General features: G+C 43.6%; 1 protein-coding gene across 2 annotated transcripts in view; it reads right to left on the reverse strand.

Moving 5' to 3' along the window:
* NTRK2 (neurotrophic receptor tyrosine kinase 2) overlaps window positions 1-19,632 on the reverse strand; it is a 275,952-nt gene that overhangs the window by 188,202 nt on the left and 68,118 nt on the right. For both annotated transcript variants that reach the window (XM_084628250.1, XM_084628249.1), the window contains exons 11-12: window positions 16,131-16,231; window positions 14,590-14,689 (exon numbers count right to left, since the gene is read on the reverse strand). In XM_084628250.1, the coding sequence (XP_084484376.1) occupies window positions 14,590-14,689; window positions 16,131-16,231 (201 nt within the window). The remainder of the gene's footprint in view (window positions 1-14,589; window positions 14,690-16,130; window positions 16,232-19,632) is intronic.

Below are 19,632 nucleotides of genomic sequence, written 5' to 3' on the forward strand. Positions count from 1 at the left end.
ATCAGGAAGAGACCCAAAAAGGGAGGTAGAAAATGCCCTCTGGGAAGCAGCCTTAAAAGAAGGCTGAGAAGGAGAAAGGGATAAAGACCAGACAGGCTTCTCCAGAGTTGATTGAGATGGGAGCCTTGAGGAGCTGCCTGCACCCCAGTGTAAGGGGAGGAGCCCTTAGATTGTGGGGTTAATCAAGACATAGAGCAGCAGAGACATGCTGGTAACGAGGTGGCTGCCAGCTAAGCCCCAGTAGGCTGACGGCTTGGTTTTGTATACATTTTTGTTGGACTTTGGTTAAAAAAAAGAAAAAAGAAAAAAGAAAAACAAACCGTGGCCCCAGAAGGGGTAGGTCTCTGTAAAGTGGTCAAGCAGGACACTTATAGCTAGACTTGACCAAAGGACAGTGGGGGCAACTGAGGCAAAAGGATGCTGCAATGCCACACCCAGCCAGGAGAGGGCATGTTAGGACAGCAACTTTGCTAGTGGAGGGAGAGCTATGCCTGCATAAAAAGGCTTCTTTATAGCCTTATAGAATGGTTGATGGGCCAGAGATCTGTGTAAAGTCTGTCTGTCATAAATATAAAGGGAAGGGTAAACCCCTTTGAAATCCCTCCTGGCCAGGGGAAAGCTCCTCTCACCTGTAAAGGGTTAAGAAGCTAAAGGTAACCTCGCTGGCACCTGACCAAAATGACCAATGAGGAGACAAGATACTTTCAAAAGCTGGGAGGAGGGAGAGAAACAAAGGGTTTGTGTGTCTGTCTGTAGTCGTCTTGGCCGGGGACAGAACAGGAATGGAGTCTTAGAACTTTTAGTAAGTAATCTAGCTAGGTATGTGTTAGATTATGATTTCTTTAAATGGCTGAGAAAAGAATTGTGCTGAATAGAATAACTATTTCTGTCTGTGTATCTTTTTTGTAACTTAAGGTTTTGCCTAGAGGGGTTCTCTATGTTTTTGAATCTAATTACCCTGTAAGATATATACCATCCTGATTTTACAGGGGGGATTTCTTTATTTCTATTTACTTCTATTTTTTATTAAAAGTCTTCTTGTAAAACACTGAATGCTTTTTCATTGTTCTCAGATCCAAGGGTTTGGGTCTGTGGTCACCTATGCAAATTGGTGAGGCTTTTTATCCAACATTTCCCAGGAAAGGGGGGGTGCAAGTGTTGGGAGGATTGTTCATTGTTCTTAAGATCCAAGGGTCTGGGTCTGTAGTCACCTAGGCAAATTGGTGAGGCTTTTTACCAAACCTTGTCCAGGAAGTGGGGTGCAAGGTTTTGGGAAGTATTTTGGGGGGAAGGACGCGTCCAAACAGCTCTTCCCCAGTAACCAGTATTAGTTTGGTGGTGGTAGCGGCCATTCCAAGGATAACGGGGGTAATATTTGTTACCTTGGGGAAGTTTTGACCTAAGCTGGTAAAGATAAGCTTAGGAGGTTTTTCATGCAGGTCCCCACATCTGTACCCTAGAGTTCAGAGTGGGGGAGGAACCTTGACATGGTGGCACAGTGGTGGGATTAACCTGAAATCATTTTGAGATCCAGTTGAGATTTTTTGAACTAGAAATACAGATTTTAAAAAGGAATTTTTAGGAAGTCCAGAAGGCAGCTTTGAAACTGAAAGCAGCTTGGTTTCTCTCTGCTTTGTGGCCAAGCAGAGACAAAAGGGGATTATCTTGTGAATTGCAGGTTTTCTTGCCTGGAGGCAGGGTACTTAACTCCTGCAGGGAAATTCACAGTCTTCCAACCCAGAGGTTTTTTTTTTTTCTTTTCTTCCTAAAAGTAAATAGGGGGTGTGTGCTCTACCCATTTGCCTGGAGACAAAAGTGGCAGGGTTTTTTTTTAGGATTTTGATTTTTTTTTTTTTTGTTTTACAAGGAGCACAGGTTTGAAAAGAAATTTTTTTTTTTCTTTGGGCTGGGTAAGCAGTTTTCCAAGTAGTTGGAGGTTTTTTGCTTTAATTTGGGCCCAGAGCAGAGACAAGGGAATTGTCTTTTTCTGTAGGCTGACAATCACTATCAGAGAATAGGTACTCTATTCCAGCACAGCAAAAGTTTACAGCCAAGTTTTGTTTGTTTATTTCTAAACCTCGGGTGTAAAGTTAGTTAAAAACAGAGAGGTTAGAATGGCCAAATCCTCAGCTCGACTACAGCTGGAATTAGCCAAATTTCAGGCTGAGGAAAAACAAAGGGAACATGAAAGACAGATAGAACTCATGCGGCTGGAGAAGGAGGTACAGGAGGCTGCCCACAAGAGGGAAATGGAGGCAAGGAAGCATGTGGAGGAGATGGAGAGGATAAAGGCCCAGCAGAATATACCAACAAACCCTAGCAATCCTTCTCCAGGTACCACTTTCCATCCCAGAAAGTTCCCCACCTACAAGGCAGGTGATGATACTGAGGCCTTCTTAGAAAACTTCGAAAGGGCCTGCCTTGGGTACAACATCTCTACTGACCAATACATGGTAGAGCTGAGGCCGCAGCTCAGTGGACCCTTAGCTGAGGTGGCAGCTGAAATGCCTAAAGAACACATGAACAAGTATGAACTGTTTAAATCCAAGGCGAGAGTCAGAATGGGGATAACACCCGAGCAGTCTCGTCGGAGGTTCAGAGCCCTAAGGTGGAAACCAGACATGTCATTTACCCGACATGCCTACCACATTGTAAAACATTGGGATGCCTGGATATCAGGAGCAAGTGTTGAATCTCCAGTAAATTTGCCCTTCCTAATGCAAATGGAACAATTCTTAGAGGGTGTTCCTGAGGAAATAGAAAGATACATCCTAGATGGGAAACCCAAAACTGTAATTGAGGCAGGAGAGATTGGAGCCAGATGGGTGGAGGTGGCAGAGAAGAAGAAAACTGGTCGCAGTTGGAGCGGAGACCAGAAGGGACCACCCCAGACCACACCCTATTACCGGGGGCCGCCCAAAGCCCCACCTACCTCCCAAAGAACCCTCCAGACCCCTTATCGTCCCACCACCCCGTTCTCCAGCAACCCACCTCGCCCCGGTGACCCGTCAGCTGGACGATGTTTTAAATGTAACGAGCTGGGGCATGTAAAGGCCAACTGCCCCAAGAACCCCAACAGGTTACAGTTCATTGCACCGGAATCACACCAGAGGTCCACAGGCCCAGATACCTCCCAGATACCCTTGGAGCGGAGGGAAACTGTGAGTGTGGGTGGGAAGAAGGTCACCGCGTGGAGGGACACCGGAGCACAAGTGTCAGCTATCCATGCTTCCTTAGTGGACCCCAATTTAATCAACCCAGAGATCCAAGTGACGATTCAACCCTTCAAGTCCAACTCTTTCAATTTGCCTACAGCCAAGTTGCCTGTCCAGTACAAGGGCTGGTCAGGAATGTGGACTTTTGCAGTCTATGATGATTATCCCATCTCCATGCTGTTGGGGGAAGACTTGGCCAATCATGTGAAGCAGGCCAAGAGGGTGGGAATGGTCACCCGCAACCAGGCTAAACAAGCCGTGAGGCCTAGCTCTGTTCCGGAAACTTCTATCAGGACCCAGTCAGAGGTGATGGACCTGGACCCCAGGCCAATGTCTGCAACAGCAGTAGTGGATCCAGTCCCAGAGACCCAGACGGAACCAGTCCCAGAACCGGAACCAGCCAAACAACCAACACCAGACCCCGTGCCAGCACTGAATCCAGTACTTGCAACCTCAACACCAGAGGGCCCCACCGAACCTGAACTGGCAGCAGCCGATAACCCTACACAAGAGGCTCAGCCGGAGCCTGAATCCCAACATAGTGCACCAGCGGAGAGCGGTTCACAGTCAACAGAAACAGCTCCATCCCCTATATCGCTTCCAGAGGGACCAAGCCTATGTCCCCAATCCAATGAGGAACTGATGTCTCCAGCATCAAGGGAACAGTTCCAGACCGAACAGGAAGCAGATGAAAGCCTCCAGAGAGCTTGGACGGCGGCACGGAGCAACCCACCGCCTCTCAGCTCTTCTAATCGATCCAGGTTTGTTGTAGAAAGAGGACTTTTATACAAGGAAACTCTTTCTGGGGGACACCAGGAAGACTGGCATCCTCAGAGACAGTTGGTAGTTCCAACTAAATACCGGGCCAAGCTCTTGAGCTTAGCCCATGATCACCCTAGTGGCCATGCTGGGGTGAACAGGACCAAAGACCGTTTGGGGGGGTCATTCCACTGGGAGGGAATGGGCAAGGATGTTTCTACCTATGTCCAGTCTTGTGAGGTGTGCCAAAGAGTGGGAAAACCCCAAGACCAGGTCAAAGCTCCTCTCCAGCCACTCCCCATCATTGAAGTTCCATTTCAGCGAGTAGCTGTGGATATTCTGGGTCCTTTTCCGAAAAAGACACCCAGAGGAAAGCAGTACATACTGACTTTCATGGATTTTGCCACCCGATGGCCGGAAGCAGTAGCTCTAAGCAACACCAGGGCTAAAAGTGTGTGCCAGGCACTAGCAGACATTTTTGCCAGGGTAGGTTGGCCCCCCGACATCCTCACAGATGCAGGGACTAATTTCCTGGCAGGAACTATGAAAAACCTTTGGGAAGCTCATGGGGTAAATCACTTGGTTGCCACTCCTTACCATCATCAAACAAATGGCATGGTGGAGAAGTTTAATGGAACTTTGGGGGCCATGATACGTAAATTCGTAAATGAGCACTCCAATGATTGGGACCTAGTATTGCAGCAGTTGCTCTTTGCCTACAGAGCTGTACCACATCCCAGTTTAGGGTTTTCTCCATTTGAACTTGTATATGGCCGTGAGGTTAAGGGGCCATTGCAGTTGGTGAAGCAGCAATGGGAGGGATTTACACCTTCTCCAGGAACTAACATTCTGGACTTTGTAACCAACCTACAAAACACCCTCCGAACCTCTTTAGCCCTTGCTAGAGAAAACTTACAGGATGCTCAAAAAGAGCAAAAAGCCTGGTATGATAAACATGCCAGAGAGCGTTCCTTCAAAGTAGGAGACCAGGTCATGGTCTTAAAGGCGCTCCAGGCCCATAAAATGGAAGCATCGTGGGAAGGGCCATTCGTGGTCCAGGAGCGCCTGGGAGCTGTTAATTATCTCATAGCATTCCCCACCTCCAACCGAAAGCCTAAGGTGTATCATATTAATTCTCTAAAGCCCTTTTATTCCAGAGAATTAAAGGTTTGTCAGTTTACAGCCCAGGGAGGAGACGACGCTGAGTGGCCTGAAGGTGTCTATTACGAAGGGAAATGTGCTGGTGGTGTGGAAGAGGTGAACCTCTCCATGACCCTTGGGCGTATGCAGCGACAGCAGATCCAGGAGCTGTGCACTAGCTACGCGCCAACGTTCTCAGCCACCCCAGGACTGACTGAACGGGCATACCACTCCATTGACACAGGTAATGCTCACCCAATTAGGGTCCAACCTTACCGGGTGTCTCCTCAAGCTAAAACTGCTATAGAACGGGAGATCCAGGATATGTTACAGATGGGTGTAATCCGCCCCTCTGAAAGTGCATGGGCATCTCCAGTGGTTCTAGTTCCCAAACCAGATGGGGAAATACGTTTTTGCGTGGACTACCGTAAGCTAAATGCTGTAACTCGCCCAGACAATTATCCAATGCCACGCACTGATGAACTATTAGAGAAACTGGGACGGGCCCAGTTCATCTCTACCTTGGACTTAACCAAGGGGTACTGGCAGGTACCGCTAGATGAATCTGCCAAGGAAAGGTCAGCCTTCATCACACATCTCGGGCTGTATGAATTTAATGTACTCCCTTTCGGGCTGCGAAATGCACCCGCCACTTTCCAAAGACTTGTAGATGGTCTCCTAGCGGGATTAGGAGAATATGCAGTTGCCTACCTTGACGATGTGGCCATATTTTCGGATTCCTGGGCAGACCACCTGGAACATCTACAAAAAGTCCTTGAGCGCATAAGGGAGGCAGGACTAACTGTTAAGGCTAAGAAGTGTCAAATAGGCCTAAACAGAGTGACTTACCTTGGACACCAGGTGGGTCAAGGAACTATCAGCCCCCTACAGGCCAAAGTGGATGCTATCCAAAAGTGGCCTGTCCCAAGGTCAAAGAAACAGGTTCAATCCTTCTTAGGCTTGGCCGGTTATTACAGACGATTTGTACCGCACTACAGCCAAATTGCTGCCCCACTGACAGACCTAACCAAAAAGAAACAGCCAAATGCTGTTCAGTGGACCGGAAAGTGTCAGAAGGCCTTTAACAAGCTTAAAGCGACACTCATGTCTGACCCTATACTAAGGGCCCCAGACTTTGACAAACCGTTCCTAGTAACCACAGATGCATCCGAGCGTGGTGTGGGAGCAGTTTTAATGCAGAAAGGACCTGATCAAGAATTCCACCCTGTAGTGTTTCTCAGCAAAAAACTGTCTGAGAGGGAAAGCAACTGGTCAGTCACTGAAAAAGAATGTTATGCCATTGTCTACGCTCTGGAAAAGCTACGCCCATATGTTTGGGGACGGCGTTTCCACCTGCAAACCGACCATGCTGCACTAAAGTGGCTTCACACCGTCAAAGAAACTAACAGAAAACTTCTTCGGTGGAGTTTAGCTCTCCAAGATTTTGATTTCGACATCCAACACATCTCAGGAGCTTCTAATAAAGTAGCTGATGCACTCTCCCGTGAAAATTTCCCAGAATCAACTGGTTAAAATCGTCCTTGAGATGTGGAAAATATTGTTAGTCTTTATGTACTTGGTAGTATATTTAGAGATGCATGTGTCTTATTAACTCTGTTTTCCTAGAGCTCCAGGAAGAAATCCCAGCCAGTGTTTCACCCTAGCTGAGATTTGGGGGGCGTGTCATAAATATAAAGGGAAGGGTAAACCCCTTTGAAATCCCTCCTGGCCAGGGGAAAGCTCCTCTCACCTGTAAAGGGTTAAGAAGCTAAAGGTAACCTCGCTGGCACCTGACCAAAATGACCAATGAGGAGACAAGATACTTTCAAAAGCTGGGAGGAGGGAGAGAAACAAAGGGTTTGTGTGTCTGTCTGTAGTCGTCTTGGCCGGGGACAGAACAGGAATGGAGTCTTAGAACTTTTAGTAAGTAATCTAGCTAGGTATGTGTTAGATTATGATTTCTTTAAATGGCTGAGAAAAGAATTGTGCTGAATAGAATAACTATTTCTGTCTGTGTATCTTTTTTGTAACTTAAGGTTTTGCCTAGAGGGGTTCTCTATGTTTTTGAATCTAATTACCCTGTAAGATATATACCATCCTGATTTTACAGGGGGGATTTCTTTATTTCTATTTACTTCTATTTTTTATTAAAAGTCTTCTTGTAAAACACTGAATGCTTTTTCATTGTTCTCAGATCCAAGGGTTTGGGTCTGTGGTCACCTATGCAAATTGGTGAGGCTTTTTATCCAACATTTCCCAGGAAAGGGGGGGTGCAAGTGTTGGGAGGATTGTTCATTGTTCTTAAGATCCAAGGGTCTGGGTCTGTAGTCACCTAGGCAAATTGGTGAGGCTTTTTACCAAACCTTGTCCAGGAAGTGGGGTGCAAGGTTTTGGGAAGTATTTTGGGGGGAAGGACGCGTCCAAACAGCTCTTCCCCAGTAACCAGTATTAGTTTGGTGGTGGTAGCGGCCATTCCAAGGATAACGGGGGTAATATTTGTTACCTTGGGGAAGTTTTGACCTAAGCTGGTAAAGATAAGCTTAGGAGGTTTTTCATGCAGGTCCCCACATCTGTACCCTAGAGTTCAGAGTGGGGGAGGAACCTTGACACTGTCATATGACATTTTTGCTAGGGATCAGTTCATAACAACAACAGCAACAACACTTTGCACTCTTGCCGTACAATACTTTGCATCCTCAACTTACAAGCATTAACAAATTAATCTTCCAAAACACCCATAAATGTCACCATCCCCACACTACAGAGGGTGATGCAGCGGCAGATAGTTTGTACAATTTGCCCAAGGCCACTGTGGTGGTCAGTGTCACAGGTGGCATTGGAACAATGGTGTAAAACATCATCCAATCTTTGGTTGATGTCAGCCAGCTCCCTTCCTTTGCTTTTACATATGTGACCCTCAAGGACATCACAGATTTGAGCATGTTAAATTTCTTCCTAAATCTTATTTACGAATCTCATCGCCACCATACATCTTCAGTTAAATCTGCTCCGGTACATTTTAGTTAACAGTCATAGAAATAAATAATACTAAAGCAATTTAAAGACCCGTCATTAAAGGGATTGAATCTCATAGCACCCCTGTAAGGCAGGTATAGTCCGCATTACCACCACCACAGCATAGATGGGAAAACAGAGGGATAGAAAGTTTAAGTGACTTGATGAAGATTACACAGCAAATCTGTATCAGGCCTGGGAAACAAATCCAGATGTCCTGCCTCTAATTCCCATATTTTGAGCATGGTTCTTCTAAATTATTTGGCATACAAGACAGAAAGTGTCCATAATGGGCTCTTTGAAGGCTTGTTATATAGATACATAAAGAGCTTGAAAACCTAATTATGTTTTGTAAATTACAGGTCTTTCCCAAGAAGGAATTACATAAAGCAGCACCTTCCTTGTAATCCTAAGATTCTTCCCTTAGTTCATAGGGAGCACAATTGCTTGATCCAGGGTTGCATTAATATTGGGTAGAATAAAAATAAATTGTATGTCTCCCCTTTTCCCTAACAGTCCTTTAATCCGCTTGCTTATCACATTCTCAACTCTCAAGAACACAAACCAGAGTAAAGGATACAGATTTTATTTTGAAATAAAGATATTTTGAAGTCACATGCTGCTGTGACTCTGCCCTCTACCCCCCGCCAAGCACAGAAAAGTGAAATACTTTCAAGCGGAGAACACAGTTGAGCATCTGCCACATTCTCTGCTCACAGACAAGTAGGGGATAAGAGACCCCTCTTCCTGGCAATGATGCTCTTTCCACAGGAATGTGCAAAAACTTTTGAGCCTACACATAATTTGTCACATACACAGAATAGAATGACAAAGCAGCCCAACCTGACCCAAATGCCCCATTATTTAAAGTCATAAATCTGATTAGCTGGGCAAATGAGGGTTAAAGACTTCTTACTATAATGGATGGATGATACATTGTGTCAGAGAAGCTGTTACCACAAGTGCTGAATGACAATATTGGTGATTTAAGGCTTCATTTATTCATATAGTTGCACAGTATTTTTTACTCAAACTAAAGTATCATAAGATAAATGTGAAACATGTCACAACCAAAGCCAAGTTTCTAGCTGTGCTCTCCTGTATTATCTTTAAACTGAAATACAAAATGTAACAAGAGTTTGTCAGGAAAAGTAATATACTCTGGTGAAAGATAGAAAGTTAGAAAGTTTAAGACAGTGGATAGTAATATTGTTTAGAAGATTTTTTTAACTTAAAAAATTGTAAAGAATGCTCAAGGTCTGTATAGAAGGGTTGGTGAAGTTACTCAGGAAAAAAAACCACCATGAAATAGATGAGAGAAACATGTTCTTTACCTATATGCAGGCAGACACACAAAATATGAGGTCTTGTTGGACTGATAACTTGTAGTCAAGCTAGTGAAAAAACATAACAAGCCTGACAGACTGTTTGACAAATTTACATACAGAAGCCACTATAATCTACTTGCAAGAGCTTGAAGGTCCAGCATTTAAAAAAATGGATAAATTGAATCAGTTGTTATATAAAGGTCATTGACTTATTTATGAAATTGATGCATATTGTTATTTGTTCAGACTGCAAATGCAGACTTCCATACATGCTCTCATGGGAGTATAAAAATCATTCAAAAATACATTCCCTGTTTAGGATGCATGAGGTATCTTAAGGAATAAAAGTAGCCTTTGGAGAGTGTGCTACCAAGCTCAGACTTGAGAACTGTTCCAGCACGGTTTAAGTACAATAGGAATTTCAGACTCAATTTATTCCCTTTTCTTTGGATTATAGCACAAATCTTAAAGCACTGACAGCAGCTTCACACACACACACACAAATATCCCTCGCCTCAAAGGAATTAAACATACACATGCTTCCCTCAAGTTTTGTCAGAATCTATTTGTTGTTTTCTTAAGAGGTTCCCCTTCTCACCCCCTTTCTGGTTCCAATAAAAGTCCCATTTGGCCTTTACCAAAGAGCAATTCTCATAGTACTTGGGTCTAATTATTTTTTTCCCCTCCCCAGAGTTCTTAAAAAGCAAAGAGCATTAGGGACCCCAAGTATTGTCTTTGCAATGTGAACACCTCTTCGGCTTGTTATGTTTCTTACTGCTAACAGCTCCTCCCAGTACAAAAAAAATGCTTAATTTTCTGAATCGAATTATGCTGTTTCAAATGTGACCCTCTGAGTTTTTGCCTATATTCAGGCTTTAATCACCAAATTCCATCAGATTTCTTCCTCCTCTTCCATTCTCTCAGTGTCATGTTGATGCTAATTAACCATTCCAAAATTAAAAATGGGTTTATTTCCCAGCTGGTCACCTCACTTGTATTTCTCTTCCAATCGTGCAGATAGACTGAAAGGAAGCCAGAAGTATTCTTCCATAAATCTCCTCAGTAGGGCTCATGAACTCACTCCAGCCCTCTCTGTTCTAGGACCCTTGTGCTCTTCCAGTTTTAGAAGATGGATATAGTCAGACATACACCTACCACAAGAATTTTCACATCCTCCAGCAAGCATGCAAACCAAGAAGTTGCACAAGACCAATGCACAAATCTCGATGACCCCACTAATAAATATATTCAAGAAATTAACAACAGGTTTCTTCAGCTACACTATAACCCTATGTGTCCAAAGGTCTCGGCCCCATGTTCAGAAAATGTACAGAAGTCTAGGACAAAGGTAATCGCATTTAGAGCCATCACCAAAAGAAATGGCCATTACAACAGAGAACGCACATAGGTTTTATCAGATATAAGTGCATTTACACGTTTAGTATTGTAAGTTCCATACACTTGAAAGTTCAGAGTCGTAGTGGGGAGAGAAGAATATTAACATCTGGCATGCAGTGCTGACTATACTGTGTGAGCTTCAAGAACAGAATGCCAAGCAGCCATATCTTTTAATTTTTGAAGTTAATCATCAGGACATTAGGACTCAGCACCTTCCCATAGTCTAAGAGGTAGGACATGACTTGAAGGAGAAATAAGACCAAAGTTGGCAGCTATACTACGACACAATACAAGCCCCAACTTCAACCACAGTTCACTTCACTTACGTGATTGAGAGGGTTTTTTAGGTTCTCAAGTCTACCGCAGAGCTATCTTACTGTAATCTGAAAAAGTAACAGCATGGCATGAGCACCAAAAATGTTCCTGTCCACCATCGCCTCACTCTCAGTTATGTAAAACCAAATGAGAAACCCAAATACAAGTTATTTTATAAAACTCTGCTGACACGGCTAGATATAGACTGAGCAATACATTATGGCTTTAAGCCACTGGCTATGGTGCACAGGGAGTGTTCGGAGAAGAACTAGCCCAGTGGGAGTTCCCAGAAGCCCTGCACATCAGGCAGGCACAAATCACACCTAGGAGATCAGGAGGAACGTGATCACCATGGCAGTCTTTGAAAGTGTTCAGCATGTGCTCCCCTGGGTGTGGGCAGCACTGCTGGACCGGGGGAAGCCCCAATCTACCCCTTTCTGTCCCTTTATGAGGAGGCTAGCATCACCTTGAGAGCTAGTCTCACAGCATGCTTGGGTTCCTTGACTGTGATTGCCTCCAGCTCTGAGCCAGGGCACAGAGTGAGTTGGATATGAATGATCCTTGCACAGACAAAGCCAGGGCAACTTTAGCCCTGAGTAGAGTAGGTGTATTCTGTTGCACTGGAAATGCTGATACGTGCCATGACTGCAAGTAAGGCATGAATTTCACTCCTCATGGGGAAATATTGCCATACTCCATGCACCATTTTACTCTGGACGGGTACCTCTGACATTTGGTGGAACATATTATCCCCATTTGCAGATGCTAGCTACATTGGAAAGGATCATTTACTTCTCCTTTCTGCTCTTTATCAAGATTAACTACATGCCTGCTTTGGGTTGTTTTTTTCTGGACTATTGTTTGAGGAAGGGTGGAGAGAATGTTGAATGACGTGGTGATTGAGGAGCTTGCAGTGTGTTCCCTCAAGATAACAGAAAAAGGAGTAAAAACCCTTTGTGTATCCCTGGCCTGTATCATTCAGGAAGTTCTCTCTGGTGAATGCAAAATGCTCACAGAAGCACTTGGGAAGACATTCGTTTGAAAGGATGATTTTGCCGTGTTTAAATACAAATTTTCCACAGCAAATTTAATATTTCCTCTTGGCCCAAATAAAACATGGATTAAAATGCACCATGTAATGTAAATTGACTTTTCCTCATTTGGGGCCAACTCCAATGGCAAACCACCCAATGATTTCAGGAGCAGCAGGTTTGGTTCTATTGTTTACATGACAGCTTCAAATTTTTAATACAGTATGCTGTGACTGGTGCTTATTGTACAAAATAGAATCTCTCCACTGTTACCTTTCTTCCTTGCCCCCGCAAGCCCACAACTAGTCTATCGTCACTTGTCTCCCATCATATGCTTAGACTGCAAGCTCTCTGCTGCAGATACTTTTTTTGTATTACATACACTTACAGCATCTAGCATATTGGGGACCTGATCCCTGATGGATCCTCTAAGCACTAGTGTAACACAAACTAATAATGATGATAATGGTAATAATTTGAAAAAGTGTCTCTGGAGCTTTGGGCTAAGGATAAACCCAAGTTCCTAAATTCAGGTCTAGATGCAAAACTTCAAAGTTGGAAGATACATGGATCAATTCAGGGCCATCTTTACTTTGAAGAATGTGGTCCTTTTCTGACACAAACCTTCAAGGACTTGTTTACAGTTAATGATACTATTTCATGATTACAAAGTGTAATCTATCAATTGGTATTTATTTACAGTAAATTAATCCTCAGAGTAAAAGTCCCTACTAGGGACAGACATTTGAGGGAGTGTACCCGAAGGAGTAAGCATTTGTGCTTAGGATCCAGAACTGTTTGCTATAGTTTGCTCACTGTTTTGATTAACAAAATGAAAATAAACTCCATGTTGAAGTTGCTGCAGTTTCAAAATTTTACTCAGTGACTCACAAAGAAAGAAGTCCGTACACAAACATGCTCTAGGCAGGTTTGTAGCTAGAAAAGCACTGATGCCATACTGCAGATCAGACAAGATTAGTAACTTATTGACTAATTTTGAAAATAAATGAACTTTTCTCACCTCTCCCAGACGGGAGATATAACTTGCTAGTAAAGAACTTCTTCAGACATTAGTATGGACAAATAGTAACATAATAAATGTGCTATTCCACGAAGACTTTTAGAATCCAAATGCCAGAGATCTCACCATCCTTCCTTACAATTTGGATCCGGCTTTCTTGTTCTCTCCTAATGCAACCCAGCATAAAAGAAAACATACTCCAAACCTTCTTTCAGTCCAATATAACTCTTTCTACCCTTTGAAACTTTACAGCTTTGTCCTTCAGGCTTCACATCCCCAATAACGCCCCTGAGGATTCCAAAGACTGGGAACAGCATGCAGGCATGTGTGGAGGAGGTATATCATCTCAGGCCGTATGTCTGCTGCTTTGCACTGACCACAGTTCTTCTCCATTTAAGTCTCAGCTGCTCTAGGAATTCTCCCCCTCAAGAATCCCAGAGCTGACGGTACATCAGACAGATCTGAATGGCTCAGTGTCAGGGCCCAGTCAGAGCCACAAACCATGAATGAGTTTTTATGGGATCATTAAAAGGCATTGCCAGTGTGGTTGGGGTCCCAGGAAAGATAAAGGGAGATGAGGAGCCTAAGGGATTAGTTATCACCCTCTCCACAGACCCTCAGCCCAAGAACAAAACATGGTCACCCTTTGGTCCACAGTGAAATACTCCCTGATCACCTATCCTCACCAAATGTACAAGTTCTTTTTATAAAACACACCTCCTCTAATATCTCCAGAAATGGGCAGAGGGAGTAGTACTGAAGGTTTAAACAAAAAATAAAAGGTTCAGAATTTCACACTCATCACCCCTCAGACAGGGCTGACTGCCATTTCAAAAAGTACCGTTTCCTATGGCATGGTACTGCAGTGCAAACTCTAATGTGACGGTGAAGCACTTGCAGCAGTACCCCAGTTGTTGCAGCTCTAACAGATACCTGCTTCCAAAATTGTAGTTTGAATTACCAAGTGTGGCTTTAATAATCCTATGCAGATCAGAGCAAATTTCTTTTTTCTGGGGCCAGATTCTGCCATCTTACACTGAGTAACATCTTACCCCATGAATAGTCCCATTGGTCTTGCAGAATAAGGTACTACTAACGGACTTCAGGTGGTGGTGGGGGGGGGGGGGAAATCAGGCCAGCAGAGAACAGGTGATTGCTTAAAACCATGTGTTTGGATCAGAGTTTGGTTCAAGGCCCTTTATTTATCCCTCTCTGACCAGCTCCTTGCCTACTGTTCAAAGGCATGGACTGATATGCGAGGACACTCTTTCTAGTTTATCATCGGTACTTCAGGAGCAGAGGCATGTGGTGCGTGTTGGTCAGACCTATGACAACTAAGGTAACTTATAAGAAACAACACTTCTTACCTTTCATCCCAAACTTGGAGTGTCTTCCAAATTTCAGAATAATGAGCATTATCACTAGGCCAGTGCACACTAATGCTGCAATCCCCACCACAACATACACCTAAAAGAGAGGGCAAGAACAGTTCAATCTGTTGCACGATGATTAAATGTCTTCAAAAGCAATCAACATTTATTCAGAATAATCAAACTAGGGAAAGTTTTCTTTAAAAGGGAAAAAAAAGAGAATCAGATCTAAGAGCACAGAGGGGACCATTATGTTGGCTCTCTCCCACCCTGCAGAGAACAGAGACTGCATGCCATCCACCCCTGCAGCCCTATGGAGCTTTATCAGAACAGATAATACAGCCTGAGGCGCGACTACCTTTGACACAGTGTACCCCTGGGGCACAGCCACTAACAAGGAAACCAGAACCAAAGCCACTGTGCAGCACAGAGCCTCTTCACAGATGGCTCCGTCCTCTCACAGACCCCTCAGGATTCTGCAGATTATGAGATGGTCCCGGCTGTCCACAAGTCGCACAAGGGACAGTGTGGGGATAGAGGAGGGGAGGGGCTCTCTGAAGTAATGCTCATGGAGATTTGTTGCCACAGACCCACACCTACAGGTCTGAACTTCAGCTCCTACTTTGGGCCTTGATGTCCCTAACTGACAGGAACAGAATGGGGGAACTGATTTGAGATCACTCCCACTGGCCCATATCTATTGTTAATAGTTTTTTTTTAAATCCTGAACTTCTTTCCTCCTTCAGTTCTATCTCCTGAGCTATTCCTGAATATTTAAATTTTTTTTAAAAAACCCTGTATGTACTGAAGCAATATCTAGTTTGTAGCTCCCGCCCACCCACCACTTTCTAGTCTTCCATAGCTCACAATTCTCCCTCCCATTCATGTATCATGTATGCATGCACAAGGTGCAATTCACCACTGCCTTCTATCTTGGGAACTAATTTACACTAAATGTTAAGCAGTCAGAATGACAGTGCTTTACATTCAATTTATGCAGGTATAAAGGATTACACAGAGGTAAGGAAGTAGACAGTCAGGCTCACTGAATTAGCTGTTTCTACTAAAAATCTCCATGTTATCCTTTAATGACAACCCCATGAAAAATGGTGCTAAAATACAGAATTCTAATTTGATTTTTCGTTATAACATGACTTCACTACGAGCGGCAGTTGACTACCGGATTTATAAATCCGGTGAGAGAGCCTTTCAAATTACCTTGAATTTTAAGGATGTGAAAATCTCTTACTTTGTAAATAAAATTACTGTATTTTAGGTCCTACGAAAAACAACAACATGGTACGACAGATCATCTCTAAGAGTTGGTCAGAAAAGTAATGCAAGTTAAGGATCCACTTTATTCAGATGAAAAGTCACTCACTCTTCCCCCCCACACCCATTTTTTGAAAAGGGCATCTTAAACAATTCTAGCAACAGCTCTGGTACACTGTTAGTTTAGTGTCCCATCACAGCTTCATCAGTTCTATAGTCAGAAAGTCTGCCAAGATTACAAACCAGGAAACAATGTATATACTTACAGTGATGCTATCTTCATTCTCTTTGTTGGAAACATCCGTAGAAGTGATTTGATTACTGTTATTCGTGGTGTCCCCAATATCATTAGGTGTGGTTTCATAATCTTAGGGAGGGGGGAAAAAAGGTTGTCATCATTATTTCAGTTACTATAATACTGCAATGTTTGAAACATTTGAGACTCTTGAGTTCCTTGTAAAAGATTAATTGTTTCTATTGTATCAACTGAGCATTCTGTTGGGAGATCTACAAAGCCAAAAGCTTCATTTGCTCCAGACGTTGTTTTTTAACCGTGTAAGTTTTGCTTATGTAAAACTTCAGAGAATGGATCTACGCTGTAATATATACTACCGAGGGAAGCCAGAGTTAAAGTTAAGGAAGGACTTTTACTCTGAACCTGGTTTTGGGTGCTTGTGACTAAAAACCAAAGACTGCCCTCAAGATTGAACTGTTTTAGCCTTATGCTCAGCCAAAGCCCAAAGAAGAGGCTTTTTAAAAAAAATTAGTTTGGGGACTTCTGGGGTATGTCTACACTACAGCTGGAACTGAGCCTCCCAGCCCAGATAAACAAACTTGTGCTAGCTTGGCTCAAACTAGCATGCTAAAAATAGCAGTATGGATGTTCCAGCTCCAGCGAAGACTGAGATAAGAACCCAAGCTCACATCCAGGGGGTCAGGTGGGCTTGAGAGCCTGAGCTGTCACACATGCTGCAACATCTATCCTGCTATTTTTAGCACACTCTAGTGCAAGTTGGTCTATCCAGGCTAGGGGTAGAGACAGGGGGACCACTCCTAATTGTAGTGTAGAATTATCCTGTGATTTATTTTTGAGATTTTGGCAAAAGCCCATTTAGCTAGCTTTGAGTTATCAAAGTGTGAAGGGACAGATCGTCTCATGTCAAAAAAATTTAAACACATTATTCTGTGTACTTGGATAACTCAAGAACATTTTAGGTTCCAAATTGCTAACTTGCCATAGACTTAATCCTGAAAAAGTTTTCACGCCAGACATTTCTTAAATTAATTTCTTCAGATGTGATGGACCACACCCTACTCTTAGTTCCAATGGATAAATCCAGAATAACTCTACTGAAAGAGGACTTTGGCCCCACAAAGTTATAATTATTAGAAAACTGCACAATGGATTTATCAAATGCAGGATTTTCCACCAGCATTATTCCAAGATAACAAGGACTAAATACAAAACAAATGCAAAGCTGCATCTATTTCTAGGATTACATACTAAAATGTGTGTGCACGTGAGAGAGAAACATTCAAATAAAATGTAATCAGTTCAGTTGTTGCAATTGTAATTCTAGTGTGATTATTTAAATGTACAGTCAGTCCATCACAATTGTTTTTCCAATTTATATTTTGTTTAAATCAAGAAGAAATGTCAATGCCAAAAGTCTATAAATGGAATTTGAAAGTGGGGTAGGATCATTAGTGCTGTTTCTGTCCTCAAAACTGCCACAAGGGAGGGGAGAATCTGCATTCTAATACACCTATCTTCGCCTGGCGCTCAGTGCCATTTTGGAGAGGTTAGCTGGGAACACTGGCAACATGCTGCATGGGCACTTTCAGTTTTCATGCATGAGCGCGTGCACACACACTTCCTTGCTGCAGAGCATCCTGCATCTCATCTACGGCCATTATTTGGGGGCTGGGTTCTTTGGTACTGTAACATCTACATGGCTCTCCCTGTCACCAGCTCAACATCTGGTTATTTTGATATAAAGCAGCCCAGCCAGACCACGTTGACTCTCCTAGGTCTGCACTATAATAGGCCAAAGGCCAGGATTTAGTCCAGCTGTAATAGATAATACCCATTCTGCGTGCAAAGTGGCTCACTTTAGGGCTTGGCTACACTTGCGAGTTAGAGCGCATTAAAGCAGCACTGGGTGCCCTAACTCACAACCCGTCCACACTGGCAAGGCACTTAGAGCACCTGGACTCTGCAGCTGGAGCCCTCCTGGTAATCCACCTCCACAAGAAGCAGAACGCTTGGTGCTGTCTCGGCTGAAAAGCCCCAGCAACAGTGTGAACGAGGTGTTGCATAACTGTGCTCTGATTGGCCTCCAGAAACATCCCATAATCCCCTTAAATCAAGTGGCCACTCTTGTCATTGTTTGGAATTGGCTGCAGGAATGCAGATATGCCCTTTCAAAGCTTCTGTTTCTGACAGCCGGCTGTTTATCTGCTCTGGAACAAAGCAACTGTTAGTGTGGAATGTTGCTTGAGAGGCAGGGGGAGGGGGATCTGCTGCAGTCTGAACTTACAAGACAGCATGCTGACATGCTCTCCCCCCCCCCCACATAGACACAACACACTCCCTGTCACACTCCACCCCACCCCACCCCCCATTTGAAAAGCACGTTGCAGCCACTTGCATGCTGGGATGGCTACCACAATACACTGCTCTCTGTGGCCACTGCAAGAGCTGCTAATGTGGCCATGCCAGTGCGCTTGAATCAGACAGTGTGGACACACGGCAGCGCTTTCTCTACTGCGCTCTCCGAGGGCTGGTTTAACTCACAACACTCTACATCTGCAACTGTAGCCATGCCCTTACAGTCCTTTCAGGAGACTCACTGTAATTTCCTGACTTTAACATTTAAAACCTCAACCATAATGTTGCCTTAAGGTGATTTCCCCTCCATGCCCTTCTCTACAGCTACATATCTGCAGCAGGCATCAAACTGTAGAGAAAGGCAAGGGGACAGCATTCTTCATATTACACCGACTACACCTTGGCCCTGCCTGCATTCCCCATCTGCGCAAGCAATATGGCATTCAAGAGGTGCTGTGGAGGCTAGCAGTTAATGTCACTAACACTTTTGTCCTGCCACATTACAAAGTGGTGGGGGTGTTTGACCTACCCCTTCTGAAAACAGTACCTAAATCTGTTGCTGCATGAAAAGTCTAAGTGTACTTAGGTTCTTGTGGCTATAGCAGCTGGCTTTCTCTAGAAGTGAAATTGTTGGCAATGCCTTTATTATGGAAGCTTTACCCCTTTTATTCTTCTAGTTTTATTGCAGGGGCCACTTTAATTTCTTGGATCTGTTTTCATAATACAAGAACTAATCACAATGGCAAGGTAAAATACACATTCATAGATACCAAAATATATCACAATATGACCATCAGATTTTCAGAGGGACAAATTTTGTCCTTAATTACCTGCGGGTACCCGAGGTCAGAATTTGGCGAGCAATATTTGCCAATAAAGTTTACCCTTCTACATATCAGAAGGCCTGCAAAAGTGTATCTTGAGGGACTTATCAGAAGTATGTATGTTGTTCCGTGTGCACTTACATTTACTCTGACTCACCCACTGAGTTGGACTTTGAAACTTTAGGACTTGATTCTTCACTGCCCTGTAACATTTGCAGTCATTTACCAGTGCAAAGTGTCAGCATAAAATGAGCACACTCTTTGCAAACCAAATAGAACCATTTTGTGACACTGCAGTGGGTAGGGTTTTATCTGGCATACTTCCTTGTCTAC

This window comes from Lepidochelys olivacea (assembly GCF_965140295.1).
Source record: "Lepidochelys olivacea isolate rLepOli2 genome assembly, chromosome: 5".
Lineage (NCBI taxonomy): Eukaryota > Metazoa > Chordata > Testudines > Cheloniidae > Lepidochelys > Lepidochelys olivacea.